General features: G+C 41.8%; 1 protein-coding gene across 2 annotated transcripts in view; it reads left to right on the top strand.

The window, feature by feature from the left end:
* The window catches only part of CRHR2 (corticotropin releasing hormone receptor 2), a 143553-nt gene that overhangs the window by 25262 nt on the left and 98360 nt on the right, over positions 1 to 19931 (top strand). Inside the window, exons 1-2 of one of the 2 annotated variants that reach the window (XM_041408875.1) lie at positions 17039 to 17197; positions 17340 to 17459. In XM_041408875.1, the coding sequence (XP_041264809.1) occupies positions 17080 to 17197; positions 17340 to 17459 (238 nt within the window). In that variant the 5' untranslated portion in view covers positions 17039 to 17079. Of the gene's footprint in view, positions 1 to 17038; positions 17198 to 17339; positions 17460 to 19931 lie in introns of those variants that run through there. The other variant, XM_041408874.1, reaches the window with a different exon arrangement.

Genomic DNA, 19931 nt, shown 5'->3' with positions numbered 1-19931 from the left:
TTTGATCTTCCTCAGAGGTGAAGCTCTTCGTTACAATCCACGCTAAAAGAATGGATTCCATTTGAATTTTTGGTGGCTGTTGGGAAGTTCCAGGGAACAGAAGTAATGACTCTGGGAAGTTCCAGGGAACAGAAGTAATGACTCTGGAGAAGGGAGTGCAGAGGTGTTCACAATGAATAATGCAGTGACTGCTAAAAGCTCAAGTAAGGGCGGTGGAGATGACTTGTCCAACATCCCAGCATTAGCTGGAACTGGGTTTGAAATTCCTGTCTCTGCCCAGTGCTCTAACAGCCACTCTCTTCCTGTATGAAATGTGCCACTTAACATATTTTGATGTGCAGAAAACAGGATATAAATGTTAAGACACTGACAGTGGTCGGTGTGTTTTGTGCTGCAGAAACACCTTTATGCCCTACAAAACATGGTATTTAAAAGGTTTTATGGAGCATGGGGAAGGTGATCAGCATTAGAAAAACATCTGTCCTCTTTATCTGTGATATGGATGCAGCTGGTTATTGATAGGGAAACGTTAATGGGGGATGCTGTGGTTGTGTTTATATTAATTAATTAATAGGCAAATGGGCAAGGCTGTCGTGGGAGAGGATAAGGATGTGGGCAAGGCAAAAGTCTTACCTGATCACGTCCAGCCTTTGTGTGATCTGAGCAGGAGCTGGAAAGTCTCAAACACGTGGTCAAACCTGACAAGGAAACTGAAGCACAGTCCAAGTGAGTTAAAGCAAGCTCTTGAGTCACGTTGGTCCTGGCAGACCTCTCTGAATATTGCAGAATATTCTGGCACAAGGCCTAGGAGGGGTCAGCTGTGGGATTTACCTCAAAGAGAATTTGCCCAAACACCTCAGCACACGCAGTTACAGGGTTTAAGGTGTGACAGAAGTGCTGCTGACCTTGTTACCATGACAGCCTTTGGTCTATCCAGCACTTCTCTACCTGGAATCTCTCAGACTGCCCATGAATAAGCAGCAGAAGTGCTTCATGCCAAAACTCTTCTTTTATTTCTCTTCATGTCAGTGCTGTCTGAGTCAGTGTTTTCCTTCGCCTTCTATACCCTGTTCCTGAGACAGTAAAGATTCAGTGCCCATTTGGGAATTTCACTGGCTGGGGAGGGGCTGAGCAGCTGGGGCACAGCTGAGTGTGTCCTTCCCCTCTTCTCCAGACTTTTCCTGTGCTCTCCTTCCTCTTCCTTCCTGCTCCTCCACAAATTCCTGAGATGTAAGACATCCATCTCTCACTCCTTCTTCCTCTTTGGACCTTCATGTCCTCCTCTACATCTTGTTGCAGATTTTTAGGTGTCCCCACCAGTCCTTATTCATCTTACAGACGCTGCTGGGCTGTTGGGAAGATGGGGATGGTGGAGATGAGGTGGAGCAGGATCTAGAGCTGGACTTGCTCTGAAAATCAGGGTAACTGGGACTTTTTAGGGTTTTCTTCTCCTGCTGCCATTTCTGCACAAGCTCAGGGGTTTAAGCCTGAATGGAGGAGCAGCTGCCGCAGGATATTAAAAAAAAAAAAAAAATCAGCTCCCCTGATGTACTGAGGTATTCCCAAGGAGAAAATACAATTGCAGCCAGAGTGATTGCTGTTCCTTTCTGGTTAGGAATTTCCAACACAATGGCAATGACAATATAAAATTTCCCATAGGTAAAAAAAAAAATAAAAAACTTTTAAAAATCTGCTTTAAAGCTTAATATCTCTGGTTGCTAGTCATTGCCTAAGTGAGAGTAAATCAAATTTTACCTTTAGGAAACTCCAAATCATGCAGATTTAGGAATGTGTTTCATTTTCAATAATTACTGCTAGAGATTAAAAAAAAAATATATATATATATATAAATTCTGATTTCTTGAGAGTAAATCAAATTTTACCTTTAGGAAACTCCAAATCATGCAGATCTAGGAATGTGTTTCGTTTTCAACAATTCCTCCTAGAGATTAAAAAAAAAAATATATATAAAAAATTCTGTTTTCCGTAAGTGCAAATGTTTTCCTTTAACAAGGGAAAAATTTTTACAAGCTTGGAAAATCTATTTATTAAAAAAAAAAATCATACTAAATCCATAAAGGAAAAAATGTCCTTAAAATCAATTTCTTCCCATTATGTCTAATCAGAAAATGATTAGAAAATTATTAGAAAGTTAGAGGCTTGTATGAGTAAATGCAGAGATTTCCACACTTTAAAATAATGAAGATAAAACTCACTCTCCACTGTGGATGCCTAAAATTAGGAGAGAATAATTCTGCCCCTCATTTTTATCCTCCTGTTTTCTGCTTACATTCATTTTAGTGCCATTAAGGTATCATCAACATTTTTCAGCCCTCGGCTTGCATTTTTTATGTGTTTCTCCAATAAACTGAATAGTAAATATCCAAGGAAATTGCTTTTCTGAACAACAGGGGTTCAATTAGGGAAAGCAGCAAGTTCATTTTGAAGAATGATCCTAGAATCATTGGAATCATTTGTGTGGAAAAGTCCTTTACAGTCATCAAGTCTAGCTATAAATCCTGCATTGCCAAGACCAGCACTCATCAATGTCCCCAAGTGCCACATCTACAGAGTGACTCCACCCTTCCCTGGGCAGCCTGGCTCAGTGCTTGCAGCTCTTTTGATGAGGAATTTTTTTCCTAATATCCAATCTAAACCTCCCCTGGTGCAGCTGGAGGCCGTTTCCTCTTGTCCTATCACTTGCTGTTTGCCATATAACATTTCTTTTCCATTGCTGTGGGCTTCTGCTTCCACAATTTGTGTGCCACTGAAGAGCATTTTTGGTGATTCATAATGAAGGGATCTACTTTAATGCTGAAATAACACCATTTTTTGTGTCATCAGCACATTTGTGTGTAGATTATGTAGTTCAGTAAAGGAAGGGGCTATTCAGACTTTGGCTCCTTAGAACTGGAGTGGTTGTTAAAGGGCAGGCAGAATTATTTAAAAACTTTTCAAAAAATTTTTTGTCAGTAGCAAGAGGGACAATTTGAGCCAGGTGATAAAGCCAAGAGGAGGACACATCATGTCCAAAGGCAAGGGAACAAGGATAAAAAAGATGCAGAGTCTGTTCATGCTTCAACCTCAATATTTTGTCTTTCTGAGAGGGCCAGGTCACCCAAGTGTCTGCCTGCCTCTGAACCAGACGCAGGTCTTTGCTGATTTACAGTCAGTGTGCAGAAAGAGGCATCTCCAGAGGGATGGCTCCTGCTAGGAGCAAATCACAGGATAAAATAAATTGATTCATGAAGGCATTTGTATTCCTTGCTGGAAGGCTACCAGCTCTTCTTGGAAAACTTAATTTTCTATACCTGGTTCTTTGCAAATCCATGTAAAGTCTGCATTCATGGATTCCCAGCTGCTTTCTATTTTAATAGTTTTTCCTTTGTTTTTACTGTTTCAGCCCATTAATTAAAGCTTTTAGGAGACCAATGAGTTCTCATTTTCTGGGGCACTTCTAATCTCAGAGATGGAAATTCCAAATCTGTCTTGTGGTTATAAATCATACTTTTATTGTTAGGATTCATTTTCTCATTAGGATAGGATCTAGAAGCTAAACCAGATCAGCATGTCTCTTGGGATAAACACTGCAGATCTCAACATAATCAGAGTGGAGGAGAATTTTATCCTTTAAACAGTAAAAGTTTATAGTTGCTTGTTTGTCTCCTTCCTTCCCTTTGTATTTATTCTGGAAATCATGTGCTTCAGTGAGATTTTTCTTCTCTTAACTGCTGCTCTTAAAATTACATCAGTCCCAAACTGATGGGCTGTATTAAAAGTACAAGCGTAAATGCTGACAAATTAAAATCTCTCTGTTATGCAAATGGAAGATACTCAGCAGAAAATCCCCCAAATCAGCACTTTGCAGTAGCTGGGTAATTTTTTAGTGCTTTGTAGGGACCTGGCCATGTTGAGTTCTTGGTCCTGAGCAGCTCAACTCCTACTGGGTCCAGAAAATGGGGCAAAATGAGTTGGTTTAGTTCTGTAGCTTAGCTGGTTGTGTGTTACATCCTCCCCCATGCTTCAATACATACCATGGATTTGTCAAGTCAGCAGGTGCAGTTACAGGATACAGCTCATTACTTCTAATTATTTCTTCACTTTCCTCTTAGTTGGCGCTATTGGTTGGTAAAAACAAATTGTAGAGTCATAGAATGGTTTGGGTTGGAAGGGATCTTAAAGACAGTTTAGTTCTGCCCCTGCCATGGGCAGGGACATCTTCCGCTATTCCAGGCTGCTCCAAGCCCTGTCCAGGCTGGCCTTGGACACTTCCAGAGATCCAGGGGCAGCTGCAGCTTCTCTGATCACCCTGTGCCAGGTTCCCACCCTCACAGGGAAGATTTTTTTCCTAATATCCAATCTAAAACTTCTCTCTGGCAGTGGGAAGCCATTCCCCCTTGTCCTGCCACTCCATCCCTTGTAAAGAGTCTCTCTCCATCTTTCTTGTTGGCTCCTTCAGGCATTTGAAGGCCATAATTGGGTCACACCAAAGCTTCTCTTTTCCAGGCTGAACAAACACAATTCTCCCAGCCTTTCCTCCCAGCAGAGCTGCTCCATCCCTCTGATCATCCTGGTGCCTCCTCTGCACTCACTCCAACACTCCATGTCCTTCCTGTGCTGGGGAACCCAAGCTGGGCACAGGACATCGTGGTTAGGAGCAGGATTCCTACGTAGCCAAAATGAAATCATCATGGAAAATTGTACAAGAAAACAAAAGCCAAAGCAAAGCCTCAGTGGAAGCATTCAGCTCTGCACAAAGTGAGGCTGTTTCTACAGGAAAGATCTTCCAGGCCTGATTTCAGTTCTATTTTCCCTGCAGATGGAATTCCTGTCCCTCAGTCTGGACATTTACAGCACACACATTTCCCAGGGAGCAGGTCAGCCCAGGTTGTTTTGTTTTTATTGTTAATGGTGAGAAAGAGGCACACTTTTAGAAGACAATTTATCTTCTAAAGATAATTTAAGTGTCTCCTTTATGGTGACAGAAATCATCCCAGAGAATCCACTGACTTCACAGAGTGGATCCCTCTTGAGTTTTAAGGGAACCTGGAGACTTCTCTGCCCCCGCAGCTCCTCTGCAGACCATAAACTGAGACAAATGATCCCAGCCACATCAGCTGCAGCTCACAGGAATGCTGGCATGAGCAGTGCCCATCCATCAATTTTTTATGGGCTGCTTAGTTTATATTTTCTGCAGGTTTTGCCTCCAGCAAAGACTTTTAGGGAACATAATCCATAAAAACCAGTATAATTCTGCTGAAGAGGGGTGGTGTTTTCTTCTAAAAACCATAAATTGCTTATTCTTACATAAGAAGTTTTTTACAAGGAGATGATGCGTTTTGTTTTTTTTTTAAATTTGAAGAGGGTAAATTGGGCTGTTCTTTTGTGTCCATAAAGCAATAAAATAATTTAAATGAAACCATGGCTTTCTTGGTGTGGGGGAACACTCAGCTATTGATTTCTGTGGAGAGTGGAATTTTAATGTTAAACTCACAGGACTGTGTTGGAGAAATAACTTGCTTATAATCATAGAATGGATTGCAAGGGACTTTAAAGTTAATTTAGTTCCAATGTGATAATAATAATAACAATAATAAATCAAATATATAAATAAAAATATCAAAAATAAAAAATAGAGGTGGAGAAAGCTTGAAAAAGTTTAATATATGTAATGTAGAAAAAGTTTAATATACATAATGTAGACAACCACAGTTAAGTCAGACACCTCAGACTCCACTTCTAGGAAATTGCACGTGTTGGAACAGGTCTCCAACAGGACCAACCTGGCCTTGAACGCTTATCAGCATCTAAAATTTAAGGATCCCAACCATTTCTTTCATTTGGGAAGATGCAGATTTCAGAAAGTCTAGGAAACTGATGTAAATTCCTGCTCAAAATTTTACACCTTTGTTCTTCTGTCTACATTTTCTGTCACCTGGCAAGCTAAAACTCCAGTACAATTCAGACTAAATAATTAAGGTGCAATTTAAATGACCCCTAGGATGTTTCAGCCCAACTCTAGCTAATTTTATATTCAAAGACAGAAGCAAAGGCCAAGAAAATCCATTTGTCCATTATCACTGGCATTTTTTTCTATCTGTGTTAGACTGTCTCAGAGGATTTAGGATAAAATGACCACAGCTCTTTATTCAAAGCTACTTCTAATTCATGGAAAATAAAGTATTTTCTGCCATGCCTGATGTGCTGGCTGGCTTGTGTCTCAGTTAGAATTAAAAATACTCAAGGTAAATCAGAGAAGTCATACCAGGATAATGTTAAAATCCACATCCCTCCCTGGCTGGTGGGGACAAAGCTGATTTTGATTCAGCTTATACCCAAGAGTTTGGGTGAGCAGTGTGTGACAGAGATGTAAAGTTCATCCCAAATTATTATTCTGGGGTGATCAAAGCTACTTGTCTTTTATTCTGGTACTCAATGTGGCCTTAAGAAAAGACAGAAAAAATTGTTCTGTTTCCACAAAACAATTTAGGTTTAACTAACTCAGCTCTTTTGTTCCAAAAGAAGCAGGAGAAAAAGAAACAATCAGAAATTTTCATTTGGCAATGGTCTGATGTTTGATGATTGATCCATCAAGAGCAAATTGAACCAGCCTGGGAAATTGGTATTGGGGTAGGAAATAAGTTCGAAATGAGCTGGCAGAAGGCTGAAATCACACTTAGCTGGAAAAGGAATTGAGTTGTGATTTCAGAGTGAAGCGATGCAGCGTGGGGAGGAATGGGTGATGAAGGCAAGCACTGCTGGCCATCTTAAACCAATAATCTCTTGTCCAGTTCATAAACTTGTGTGGAAAAGGAAGTTTTCTCTTCAGGGAAATTCATCTCTTACTGTAACAATGCTTTTTGCTGCCAAAGGCAGGACAGTAAAACGCATCTTTTTCCACATGCGGATCTCTGGATGAAACAGTGAACTCTTCCTGTTTTGATAGCTGCTGATTTTTGCATTCAGGTAACTGCAAGCAGGTTTTCTTTTGCAGTGTTTCTGTCCTCAATCAGACGTTTCCTTTGCAGTAATAAAGAATTAGGAGAGCCCTCCAGTGGCCGAGGGAAAGGGATGAGCTCTGGCAGGGAGCCAGACCAGCCTGGAAACCAGGGGCAGAAATAACTGCAGCGTATTTCAGAGGTAAGAACTTCCAGCCCTGTTAGGGATGGTTTATACCCTGCTTACATTAGTCCTTTGATCCAGAGGAATCCCACAGCACCTGAAAAACTCTGTGAGTGAAATAATATACGGGAATTCCTTTGTTATTTCTGTCTAAAAAAGGGCTGTTTGTGTGAAGGGGATAAACTTTAGGGATAAACTGATAGCTTTTATACTTAATACCTTTACAGGAATTGAAGATGAAAACGAACTTGGTCCTCACAAAGGTAATTCTTAATATTCAGAATGCAATAATTGCCAAAAAAAATCTCTTCAAAAGAAAATTAGTAATTATTATTCCTTCATTTTGTAGTCCCCAAAGGTAAAGCCGTGATGAGCAGGTTCTTGTTGCCTAAAATATTGTAGTAAAGGATGATACTGATGATCTTATTAATTGAGAAAGGGAAGAAATGTTGAAAAATAATTTTTTCCAGGCATCAATCACAGATTTTGACATCTGCTTATAACTGGCAGTTAGCAACATCATGGATGGGCACTCTGGGAAGTGGTGGGAGATTTTGGAAAGTTAACAAGGAGATTTGGTGAGTTCAGAAGAGAAGAATCACTTGCTTAGCAATAAGATATTGTTGTCTTGCCTTTGCAATTGAGTGTGAGAGCATGTGAGTGACAAAATGTTTAATCAGAATGTTACGTGTTTTCCCCAAACTCATTCTTTAATATTCATTGGGCTGAGACGTGCAGTTTTCCAAATAAAAACCACATTTACACATCCTGGGGAAAGAAACCCAGCTGTGCTGTGAAGCAGATTGGGAGTGCCACACTTCCCAGGATTAATTTGTTGTTGCACCTGTTATTAAAATTTCTATCCCACTGTCAGCTACTTGATTACATTGACCCATGTTTTATATCTATGCTGAAATAAATGTCTTTCAGTCTTGGTGCTTATTTCAGTTTTCAGCTGTTTTGCTTTGAATTCTTGTGGATTGATCCATGACTTTTGTAAAAATCCACTATAACTAATGCTGGTGGAACCAGTTACAGATTGATATCTGCATATCCAATGTCTTGATAAGAACAGAAGAAACTTGGGTTTTGAGGCTTTAAACTATTTTCCAAGGTTTATTCTTATTCTGAAAGTTCTTAGCCACAAAATGGATGCATACAATTTACAGGTGGCTCAAACTGTATGATTTAAAATAACAGGATTCTATAAGTTTTACACAAGATCATTAAAATTCAAATAAAAGCACTGTATTTAAATAAATATGTGTGCATTTCAAAGCAGCATGAAGTCCTAGCTTTTCATTTCCGTCGGACATGTAAGTAAAACTCCAATGCCCACCTCAGATATGTGATGTGTTGGCAGGTGACAGCTCTTGCCAAAGTACAAATATATCTTGGGGTGAATAACATCCTACTAAGCAGAATATCTAAGAGTTGTAAATTTGAAGAAGGTATCTGTCTCCAAATTAAATTAATCATTTCATTCTCTGAAAGTGTCTATTTCCCTGGAGACTGTTAGAGAACCTGATTTAGTCGCGACGTCCAAATTTTAGGTGGCTGGAATTAGGTGAGATGAATCCTTCTGCCTCTATGAGCCTCTCAAATACCCTAAACCATGCAAGACCTGAAGTACCCTGAGCTGCAGAATCAGAAATACTGGCCCTGAGGGTGAAAATATCAAGGGGTAGTGAGCCAGGCTAGGGAGGAGATCTGGAGAGAGATTTTTTATCCAAGAAGGTATCAAAATTATGTGATATCACTGATTCCAGACACAGGCACAAGCTATTGCAACAGAATTCACGTTCTGACATCCTCCCTGTTCTTCTGGGGCTGCAAACGTGTGCAGCAGCGGTTTAAAAATCACAGATCAGGCAATTATTACATTCTTTTTCCTCAGTTATCATGGCCATAATAATATGATAATCCATTTTCACACCTGATCATTCCAGCTGGTGTCTGGTGTGACTGGATCCTCCTCACTGTCTGGTGAAGATGATGTGTTTGAGAACCACTGTCTCAATTCTCAAAGTCAGTATTCTGCTCATGATTCCTGCCACTTAATTCCAGGCATTTTCTCTGGTGTTTGCTGAGTGGTGGCTGGCAGGGAGATGCAAATCTATTACACAGTGTTTGTGTTGTATTGATTTCCTCTGGTAAATAATTCCATTAAATCTAAGACATGGAATCTGTAGATATAATGCTGCTGGCATTGTGATAGTCCTGTCCTAACAGGACATTTTTCTTCTCATATTTACTCCTGATGTGTTTAATTTCATATAGTTTTGCTTGCTCTCCCATGAAGTGATAGGACAAAAGTTACAGGATTACAGCTGCCAAACCCTCCAGGGAGACAAGGTGGCCCAGTGGGGAAAAACTCAGCAAACAATTTGATCTTTGTTCAGGGCATCTGGAATGGGATTAATCTGATCAATGCAGACATTTACATCAATCCAAGCTGGTTCCTCTTATAGACACCAAAGATCTACTCAGGGTAATAGAGCTGAGGACAAAATCAATCTCATCAGGTGAATCTCATTGCAAAAGTTCTTTCTTTTTTTCTGCTGGTTGCACACCTCAGTGAATTGGCATCTCTGGAAACATTTGCACTGGGGACACCATAAGAGATGTGTCCAAACTTTGTTTCTTCTCTGAGATGTGTTGTAAACGTAACAGTTCAACCAAGGGGAGAAACTTGTCAGGAAAACTTTAGTTGCTCTACAAGGCTTGTGCTACTCTTTGTGCTTTCGGAGGTTTCCCACATTTATGAATTATTTAAATTAAAGAATAAATACATAAAGGCTATGTAATAATAGTGAAAGCCTCCCTGTGACATGCTGCTGATGGGATTCTTCCCTTGTATGACAGGCTCAGGTTTTGCCCAGTCTGATATCCCCAGGTGTCCCAGAACACTGGAGACGCCTGAGGACAAAATGTTTGCCCTGTGGTGGCTGCTTCAGAAGGGATGGATCTTCCCAAAGTCCTGAGTTTCTCTGCCAGCCTCATTGGCTGTTCCAGACATGCTGGAGTGCCTCAGATCTTGCAGGTCACACACTTTTGGGCAGTGGATTCAGAGTCAAGATCCTTCTTGCCTATAAATGGCATCTTCGATAACTCATGGAAGGCAGAACATCAGAGCAGTCTCGAGAGATGGCAAATCTGCTGTGTTTCAATCTTACAAGTCCTCAACTTTCCACTTGGTTTGGGCCCAAAGGAGTACAGAAGCCACTAGCCCAGGGTCCCAATTCCAGATTGATGGTGCTCCTCAAAGAAAACCCAAGCAAATATAAGTTGGATGGTTTAAAACTGGGAGTCACGACATTGTAACTACCATGTGTGCTAGGCCATGAAGGCAGGGCCCACACCCGAAAGGGTTAACGGTCTTACTTCTGTTAAAGTTGCTTAGGAAGCCCTGTTGATTAGATCATGGCAATTTGGAACAGGCTGGTTTTGTTTGTGTGTCTTGGTTTGAAAACACAGGCGTCTGCTAAGGAAGGCAGGAGCTTCTCATGAAATGGAAAATGTAAACCCCCTCAATCCAAATTATTGCAGTTTTGAAATTAAGGGGCTCTCAGGCAAATATATGGGAATAGGAATAACAGTTCTTTTATTAGAAAAAAAATAAATGGACAGAGGAGAACTGCCCCACCTCTGACAGATGGAAATAAAATACACACCGCCAGCCACATCTTGAATTTGCAACCTAAGACATGGTGGCATCTGATTTGGGTCATTTTTAGAGCTGGGATATTGAGCAGCATGATCATGTGTTATTTGTCTCTCTTTGTGCTTTCTGAGCTACCTGATGTTTCAAAATCAGGCACCGTGCAGTGCCTGTGAGTTTCCAGAGGAAATGAGGGATTGACTTCGGAACATTTTGGTGTCTTTTATTGCTGTACATCCTCTCAGCTTATGATGCATGGGAAGACTATTCAGATCTTCCCAGCATGCACTGAAAGGCAGCACAACAAAGCAGAGTGGGAGGCAGGGAGAGCAAAAGTTTGGCATATCCTGAATTAAGCTACAAGGATTTTTGTGGCTGATGTGTGCTGAGGAGGAGAACAGGACAAGACCCCTGAATCTTTACATCCTTTCTGGCAGTGGTCCCATTGTACATAACAGAAAGAGTGGGACTAATGACACACATCCTCATGGTCATCATTTGTTCAGATGGGACTTAACCCTCTTTATTTTTGCTATCTTTTGTGCTTATGCTGTAAACAGGGCACCAGGCCATTGCCAGGCATAGATAAATATATCAAATGGGCTCCTTTGTGTTTTTGTGTGTGTCTGTGAAGCGCTGACTCTGAATTTGACCCTGTATAAATTCAAAGTTATTCTGGAATGCTGTTGTGCTCTTATGCAGTAGGTGATGTTCTGTACATTCATCTAAAACAGCTCACTTCAAGAAAAATAGCTCTGGCAGTTTATTACTGTGTCAAGGTTGGTTCTTTTGTGTGTTTTGTGTTCTTGTAATCTCCCTGCAGTGTCTCATCGTTTGCCTCATGTAACATGATTCACTCACACAGGTTTTATAGCTGTAGAGAATGACAACTGTATTAATATACCAAAAGAAATATATTGATATTGTATTGAAATATATTGATTTGACAGCATAAATAATAAATGGCTACAAGCCATTTATTATTTACACTGTTGGGTCTTTTTACACCCCCAGTAAATATTTTCTACCATCAATGAAGCTGTGAAGATTCATCACCACAGACCTGCATTTATTAATTTTATCTTTGCTCAGTGGAGTCATACTTCATTTCTAGCAATAAAGGATGTCCCCTGTTTCTAACAAATGAGTCTATCAGCTGAAACAAAGATCTCTATGTATCTATGTCTTATCTTCCTCTCCACATACAATTTTAAACTCTCAACTTTCAGTATAGGTCGCAAGTAGATCCAGAAAGAACCAGATTTTGATTAAAAGTGTAGCTCTCAGTTTGAGAAGGGGTTTTCTTTAGCAGTCTCCTCGTGCAGCAGAATGGAATTCGTTGTGAGGAGCCAGGGTGTGGTGTGGCAGAGAAGTCAGCCACATGTGACACATCCATGGCAGTTCTAGAGCTGTCTGTGGAGAGCTCTAAGTGCTCCTCAATCTCTTGCTGCTAGAATTCCCTTGCTCCCTGTGGTCTGAATGTGCTCCCACTCTGAAAATTGCATTTATCCACCTGGAATGGGAAGATAAATGTTCTGCCAGCTCAGGGCCATGTTGTCACTGCATTTGAGTTGTGCAGTCAGAGCAGTTTTACAGTGAAGCTTGAGAAGGAGGGCCCTGAGTGTTGTGGCCCAGAAGCCACTTGGGTAAATTTGTACCTTCCTCAAAGTTCTGCATTCCTTACCAAGCTGAAAAGTCCCTGTAATGTGAAAGTTTGATGCTGGAAGGTCATTGCAATAACACAGGATTACTGAAGGACACTTTTCAGAGAGGAAAAGGAGATGAGCAAAAAAAGTATTGTGCCATTTGAAACCCTCCAGCCTCATATTTAGAAGTGACAGCTCCATGAGTGAGTTAACAGAGCAGTTTATACATGAGATGAAGGGTCTGGATGTGGATATACACACCTGGGTTAGGGGAGGAGAGCTGAGGAGCCAACACTGGCACCGTGACTCGGTGTGATACTTCCACACTGATAGGTAAAATTCCTGAAAGCCAAATGGCACTGAGGTACAGAGGACATTGGTGTCACCAGATGGACAGATGATGTGCATTTCCTGCCCTGAGCCTTGTTACAAAGCAGAGCACAGGGTGACTGCTGTGCCTGGAGAGCAGGAGCTCTTCATATTGACAGACAGAGAACATGAGTGATGAAACTGTCACTGTGGTGGGAGGCTGAATACAGTGGCTTTTCTTTCTCTGAAGAAGGGAAAGGAGGAGAGAACTTGTGTTCTGAGGTCTTTTTCCCCCTCCTTGTTTTGTTTTTCCCTCCTCTCAATAATCATCCTGGGTCTTGAAATACCCAGGAATTTCTTGGTTTTATGTAGATTGAGTGCCTGAGGAGACATCAGGTGGTTCTGGAGCTCCTTCCACCCTCTCTAAGCACTTCCAGTGACTGCCTGAGTCTGCATAGAGCTGAGTTTTGATGTTGCTGGGTAATCACAGCTCATCCTTGCTACTCACTGTTAGTGGGGCAAACTAAAAGCAGTGCTCTGGCTAATTCCATCAGCTGTGGCTTGGAGTGGGTTGTAGATGAAGAAAGCAGCTGTGTAGCAGTGGTGTGAGGGCTGACATACAGAGGTTTCCATTGCCATTTATGAGCAGAGCTCGTTCCTTTCCCAGAAGAACTGCAGGTGACCTTTTAAGAAGTCCTCTTTAAAGGGTCTTACTGAGCTCTGTGTGTGTGCACAGGTTTATTTGTCTGTCCTGTTCTCTTCCAGAACCTTGCACATGCACCCAAACCAACCAGTGAACAGCAGCACACAGGAACGAGCCTGCTTGGAAGCTGGCAAAGTTTTTCTGCCTGCCAAGAACCAAATCCCAGCTTTCTTGGGATGCTGAGGAATTTCTAAGGCAGATCTCTGCTGCCTGGCGAGGTCTGATTTGTGTCACATGCACCATGGCATCGGCAGAGAAGCAGAAGTGTCAGCAGCTGCAGGATTTCTGTCAATCTTTCATCTAATTGAATTTGCTTCTTGCATAAAGAACAACATTTTCACATCAAATGAGTCCAACTGACAGAGTCAGGATTTCACTAGATCCAGTCAGAGAGAAACTTTTGTGGTTAATTGTACCCAGGGATAACTGCAAAAGTAGCTTTTCATCAAGAGGTTACAATAGAACTGGGATTATTAAGGAATGGTGCTGATTTGTGGATGGAGGAACAATAAATTATTTTCTTAATTCGGACTTAATCCTCAGCATTCATCCCCTCTATATTTATTTTTGGAGTGGGTTTTTTAAATTATTATTAAGTATATGGAACACAACAGGATTGTACCATACATAATGCTTTTAAGATTTTCTAAAATTTGAACTGAAAAGATGAAAATCAGTTTAGATCGAAGATTTTCTAGCTCTTCTCACTTAAATGAAGAAATCATTCTCCTGATCCTGAAAAAATATTTAATTTAATTCAGGGCTGTTGTTTCAGGTGTTAACCACTGTATAAAGAACAGAATTGAAATGAAATCCAGCTTAGTGTTCGACTCTGTAATATCCAAACCATTTGAAAAATCTTCCAAGAGTTTATTCTGGAAAACATAGGGCAGAATTAGGAACATAAAACATTTACCAAATTTAAAAGTAGTTACTTTTTTTTTTTAAACTGTCATTCTTTTTTTGTAATTTATTGAGTGATGCATTCCTCAAAATATTCAGGAAACTCCAGTGCCCAAAGCCCTCGAGCAGCATTTTGATTCCAGTGTGCTGAATAAACAGCATGAAAAAATAGAAAGGGCAGACAGTAGGTGAGAAATGAAGACTTTTGGCCAGGCTGTGTGAGTTTTCTCCTGCAGAGAGGCAGCAGAAGCAGAAAAAAAAATAATCTTACAACATCCTGGACCAGTGTCCTGCTGACTGCTCAGTCCTGTCTATGTGGGAGCGGCCACTGGGCACATTCGGGTGCTGTCCTGTGAGAAGGTCTCAAAGCCACCCCTGAGAGGCTCAGCTTGAGGAACAAAAAGGAATTTTATGAGCTCGACTGAGCTGTCAGGAAGGAGAAGATGAAGGTTTAGAGCACCCTTTATCCCTCACTCTTGAAAGTTGAAGAAAAAGGGTTTTCTCCTCAAAGCACTGCTCAAAGCCAGCCAGTAGGTTGGTCGTGGTCATGTTACGTGTCTGATGCTAAAAAAATTTTCTCGCCTCCTTTTTGGGGTTAGAGGTGCATGAGACAAAGAGGTATGTTGATGTTGAGAAGAGTTAATTTGTTGCAATTGAGATTTCTCCAGAAGGGCTGCAGTTTTGGGAACTTCACTTGGGAAGGAGATCAAGGCTCCGGAGAGAGAAGCAGATTCACTTGCCTCAGAATATCACAGTGTCTAGAGAGTTAGTACACTTGTTATTCTCGTGGGTTTTCACATATTTCAAATAAAAATACTTATCCCAAAACCACAGTGGCACTCCTCCCTTCTCTGCCATTGCAATCTGAAAATGTTAAAAAATCTCCAGATTCCCAGATGGCAGAATAACATCCTGGCTAGTTCTCTCCTCAGTGTATGTTGTTAATTTATTTGTTGCTCTAACCCAGTTATTTTTTCTTTTCCTCTCCCTGGATGCCACAATTCTTTTTGGTTCTTCAAAAGTGAAGAATAAAGCCCTTCAGTCTTAAATATGAATAAAAAGAAAGCCCAGGCCTTTGCAGGGTGGGTGATAAATGTTATAGGAAGTTCTGTACCACTGCTTTGAGCTCAGTGTAAGCACCTTGTCCGATCTATAGCTGTGAACAGACTGGAAATGTTTCATTTTGCTGTCTTTGCTTTCTGTTTCTGCATTCCTCTCTGCCACTTCCATATCTCCTGATCTTGGTATACTCCCTTTCGAGTCAGTTTTTTGTTTGTTTCCCAAAATCCTTCTGAGTCTGTGATCATAAATGATCCTCAGCAACACTTTTTTTTTTTAGGGATTTCCTCATAGCTTGGTATAGCAAGTCAGAAAGGCTGGTCAGGTCTGAGCTGCTCTCCAGCATGTCCCAGAGTGCAGCCCTTCACCCAGTTCCCACTCTGCTGAGTTTTGATTTCCCAAAGATAATCAGTCTTCTGGGCAGCTCCTTCCAAACTTCTCCTCCTTCCCCTTCACCAGACCCTTCTCCTGCTGTCCCACATTGACCTCAGTTTGTCAAGCCTTTTGTTCTTCCCTCTCTCCCCACACCAGGATTTTCTGGTTTAGAGGCTCCTCCTCTTGCTCCTGGTCAGTCTGGGTGCTCATCCTTTCTGAAAACCTTGCTCTCTCCTACAAGTGGAAGATGAGAGGGGCATTTCTTTTCTTCCTCTTCTCCTGAATGATCCATCCTTTGCTTCAGAGCTCTCTGTGCCCTGCCCTGCTCTGCTGTCCACCCCATCCCCTCAGTGTGAGGGGCTGAAAGACGTGTTCCCTTGGTGCCTAGGCCCTACTCTCCCCACTCTGCCTCTTCTGTGGGTCATTATTCCAGATTTCTTTATTCCAGACCAGGCTGGACGGGGCTTGAAGCAGCCTGGTCTATGGGAAGGTGACCCTGCCCCATGGCAGGGTGTTGGAATGAGATGACCTTTAACATCTCTTCCAACCCCAACCTTTTGTGATTCTATGATTACTCCAGATTCCTTTGTTCCAACACCTCTTTTCTATCAGATCATCTCCTTCATCCCTGTTTTTATTATTTCTCTTCTTTCTCAAGGCCTGCACAGCAGCTCCTGGACCGGGTCCCTCCTTCCCCCCCTGCCCCAGCATCCCTGCTCATCCTCAGTTCCACCAGCAAAGGCAGGAATTGCTTCGCTCCACAAAAAAACCCAGGAGTTCTCCTCCTCTGATGGCTTTTCCTGTTCTCCCTGGCTTTAATTTGCAGCGAGTATTTTTTTTTTTTTTTTGCAAAAGCCTCTCATCCCTGGAGCTAACAATAAAACCGTGCCTCTGTGTGTCAGAGGGAGGGAGGAGAGGCAGGAGGAGAGGGAGGGAGGGGGATGCAGCAGCACAGCGGTCTGGCACGGTGAGGCGGCATCTGCGAGCCCGGGGACACCGGCGAGACGAGAGCCCCTCACTCCGGGCTCAGCCCGATGCCATTGGCTCCCGAGCCGCTGGATTTAAAGGGAAGAGCAGCTCGGAGGGCTGAGCTGCACAGGCAGACGCGGACTCCGCCAAGTTGTCAGCGCGCTGCGAGCAGCAGAGGCTCGAGCACACGAGACTGCGGGCTGCCCGCGCCTTGATGCTCGTTTGGCTCCAGAAAGGGAAAAAAAAAGAAGAGAGGAGGGGAAAAAAAAAAAAAAAGTCAAGCAGAAAGGGGTGAAGGAGCCTGTTCCAGTCCAGCAGTCCCAGAGGGAATAATGGATGTGACCATCTCTCAGTTCATCTTAGAAGAATTTGATGTGAACTGCAGCCTCCTGGATCGTTTGCACGAGACTTTTTTAGAGAGTTCCTCTCTCCCTTTCCTGGGCTTTGATGGTAGGAATTGTTACCTGGTGCTGAGCTCGGGAAAAGCTTTAGAAGTGCTGACATTCGGTTCGTTTTGTGATGCAAAGTGCGTGGCTTTTGTGCTTTCTCAACTGCTTCTTTTTGCCTTTCTGTCCCGTTTTTCCAACCCCAGGTCCGTACTGCAATGCCACCACGGACCAGATCGGGACCTGCTGGCCCAGAACCTCTGCGGGGGAACTCGTGGAGAGACCCTGCCCCGAGTTCTTCAATGGGATCAAGTACAACACCACGAGTAAGTACAAACTCCTTTCCTCTCCCGCAGATCTCGCGTTCGGAAGGTGCCTGGGGACACCCAAAATCTATTTGCATTAAAGAAAAAGAATAACGATAAAAGAAAAAAAAAAATTAGTTTGCTCGGGAATCAACATTTCCTCCACATTCCAGCCTGTATATTCAAAATTTTTGCCTGGAATGATGCAGATTTCTCAAAAGCGCAGACTTGTGGACACTGTTTCCTCTTTGCTTGAAGTACATTTAGGGAAATCCAGGCAGAAAAAAAAAAATCCTCTGCGGTCTGAGGAGGGTTTGTTGTGCTTTGTGTGTTTGTGCATGTGTAGCTGCCTACAGCTCAGTGTGTTTGTAGCAGTGCTTCACCCACCTGGATAATTAGACAACCTTTGGCTCATGGAATACTTAGTCCTACCACCTAAACACTGTACTTTGAAAGGACAGTCCCTTTTCCAGGCTGGCTGTGTGAGCAGGGCTTCAGACCCTGCTGGAAGTTGGATGTAACAGACAGAAAGAAGGCTGAGGGCTGCAATCTGTTTTAGCAACTTCATCAGGGACTGGCTGCTGAGGCTGGAGCTGCATCAGCTCCAGGAGAGGAAATTAGGAGGCAAATAATATTCAAAGCAAGAGAGCATGGGGGCTCCTTAGAAATCTCCTGGATGCTTTATTCTTCGAGGTAAACAATCATGATGACTCACTACAAATTTATTATTCAGGCTGTGGGACCCAGCCACTCATTTCCTTTTGCTTATCTGTCAATACCCTTTGGACCTTTGATTAAGAATTTTTAAAAATATTAATTCCAAATATGTGCACCGACTTGTTTGTCACTCATTTTTTCAGTGCGGTTTTGACTGTAAGGATAATTTCACTCTAAACTTTTGCTTGGGTGTTGGTGATCTCATTTGCAGGTAGTGTTAATTTTGTGGGGCCAGCATCCTGTAAAAGAGTGACCCTGATCTTATTTTTAAACTTGTAGAAAGTGACTTTATTCCTTCCCCAGCTCTAGGTATCATGGTCAGGTAACTGGCCAAAAGTTTGGTGCGTTGGCTCTGTGAAACAAAGTCCCCTGCCAGGTTTGTTCTTAGGGACAGACTTTGACAGTAAAAGGTTGCCTCAGAGAACTGCAAAATCATCCTAAAGCCCTGTAATCTCAGACCTGGGTCTTTGCAATAAAACAGCAGGGAACCTGGAATGGGCTGAGTGTTGCTGGCTTTGATTACAGCAGGTACTTCACTACTTGGACAAGTCTCAGTTGAGACCAGAAGAAAAATTCTGAGAATTAAGGGCAGTGCAGAGCACATTGGAAAGAATTTAAATGTTTTTTCCTGTATATGAAATAAAAAAAAAAATTGAATACCCAAGTTTGGTTTTCTATAAACTCTGTTGATGCTTTCACTAGTTCATCAATGACCTGATTTAAAGTTCTTCCCTGCTCCTCTCCTCCTCAGTGGTGGCTGATGTTTGTATTGCAGTGCTAATAAGTTTGCTTAAATTCTTTGCTCTTAAAACAATGGCATGTTATTTAAATTAAAGACTAATGGAAATATGTTACTGAAATGTTGAAGTGTTATTTTCTGAGGAAATGGGTATTTTTCTCCTTTCAACAAAAATTGTGAGTAGTTACCTCTAGTTGATCTTCCAGACTTCCATGTGTGTAGTTCCTCCAAGCTGTAGTGCAGAAAACAGAGGGAAGGATTATATCAAAATTTGGTCAAATTTTGGAATCAGTAGCTCCTTGGGAAATAGCAGTTAAGTGATTAAAGCTTGGGGAAGCAGTAGGAGAGCAGGTGAAGGTTTGAATACACAGGTGCAAATCTTTTTTGGCATTTGAAAAATATAATTACTGCATGCAGAACACGTTCAGAATTTAGGAAAACCAAATACTAACACATTGTGACCACTTGCATGATTTCACCAAGTTGGTTTGTGGGCTGCCTCGTCTGTGATGAGGCTGATTGTGCTGAAAACCTCAGCTGTGTTCCCCATGCAGATGATAAAATGAGACAACTGATTAAAGAATGGGAAATGGATCTTGCAAATCTCAGAGGTGAATAATACAGCTCAAAATGAAGGTCTGATAGGAAATGGCTTGAATCAACATAAGATTTCTGCCTAGGACATGTAGTTTTGTTCTATTTTGTTTTGCATTTTGATGAGGCAGAGGGAGAAATGATGGTTTGTTATATTATACTGATTTTTTTTTTTTTTTACATGATGAGCAAAATCAAACCAATTTAGAAAAACCACCTTGCACTGCCTTTCTTCTGCTAAGAGCTTATCCAGCTCTAGGTTGTAATTCAGCATTTATTATACTCTCAGGTATCCCATGTTCATGAGCTGCCACCTTTTAGGAACTAGAGCTTTTTTGGCACTGATTTTGTGTATCTGTGAGTATATTTTGTGTATCTGTCAGCATATTTTTCATTTGAAAGCCTGTAAAAAATTTTGGATCATTTTCGGTGATTTATTTTTC

Source organism: Onychostruthus taczanowskii, unplaced genomic scaffold (assembly GCF_017590055.1).
Source record: "Onychostruthus taczanowskii isolate IOZ18803 unplaced genomic scaffold, ASM1759005v1 scaffold3, whole genome shotgun sequence".
NCBI classification, from domain to species: domain Eukaryota; kingdom Metazoa; phylum Chordata; class Aves; order Passeriformes; family Passeridae; genus Onychostruthus; species Onychostruthus taczanowskii.
Note: the sequence above shows the minus strand (reverse complement) of the source record. Positions and strands in the feature narration are given on the sequence as shown.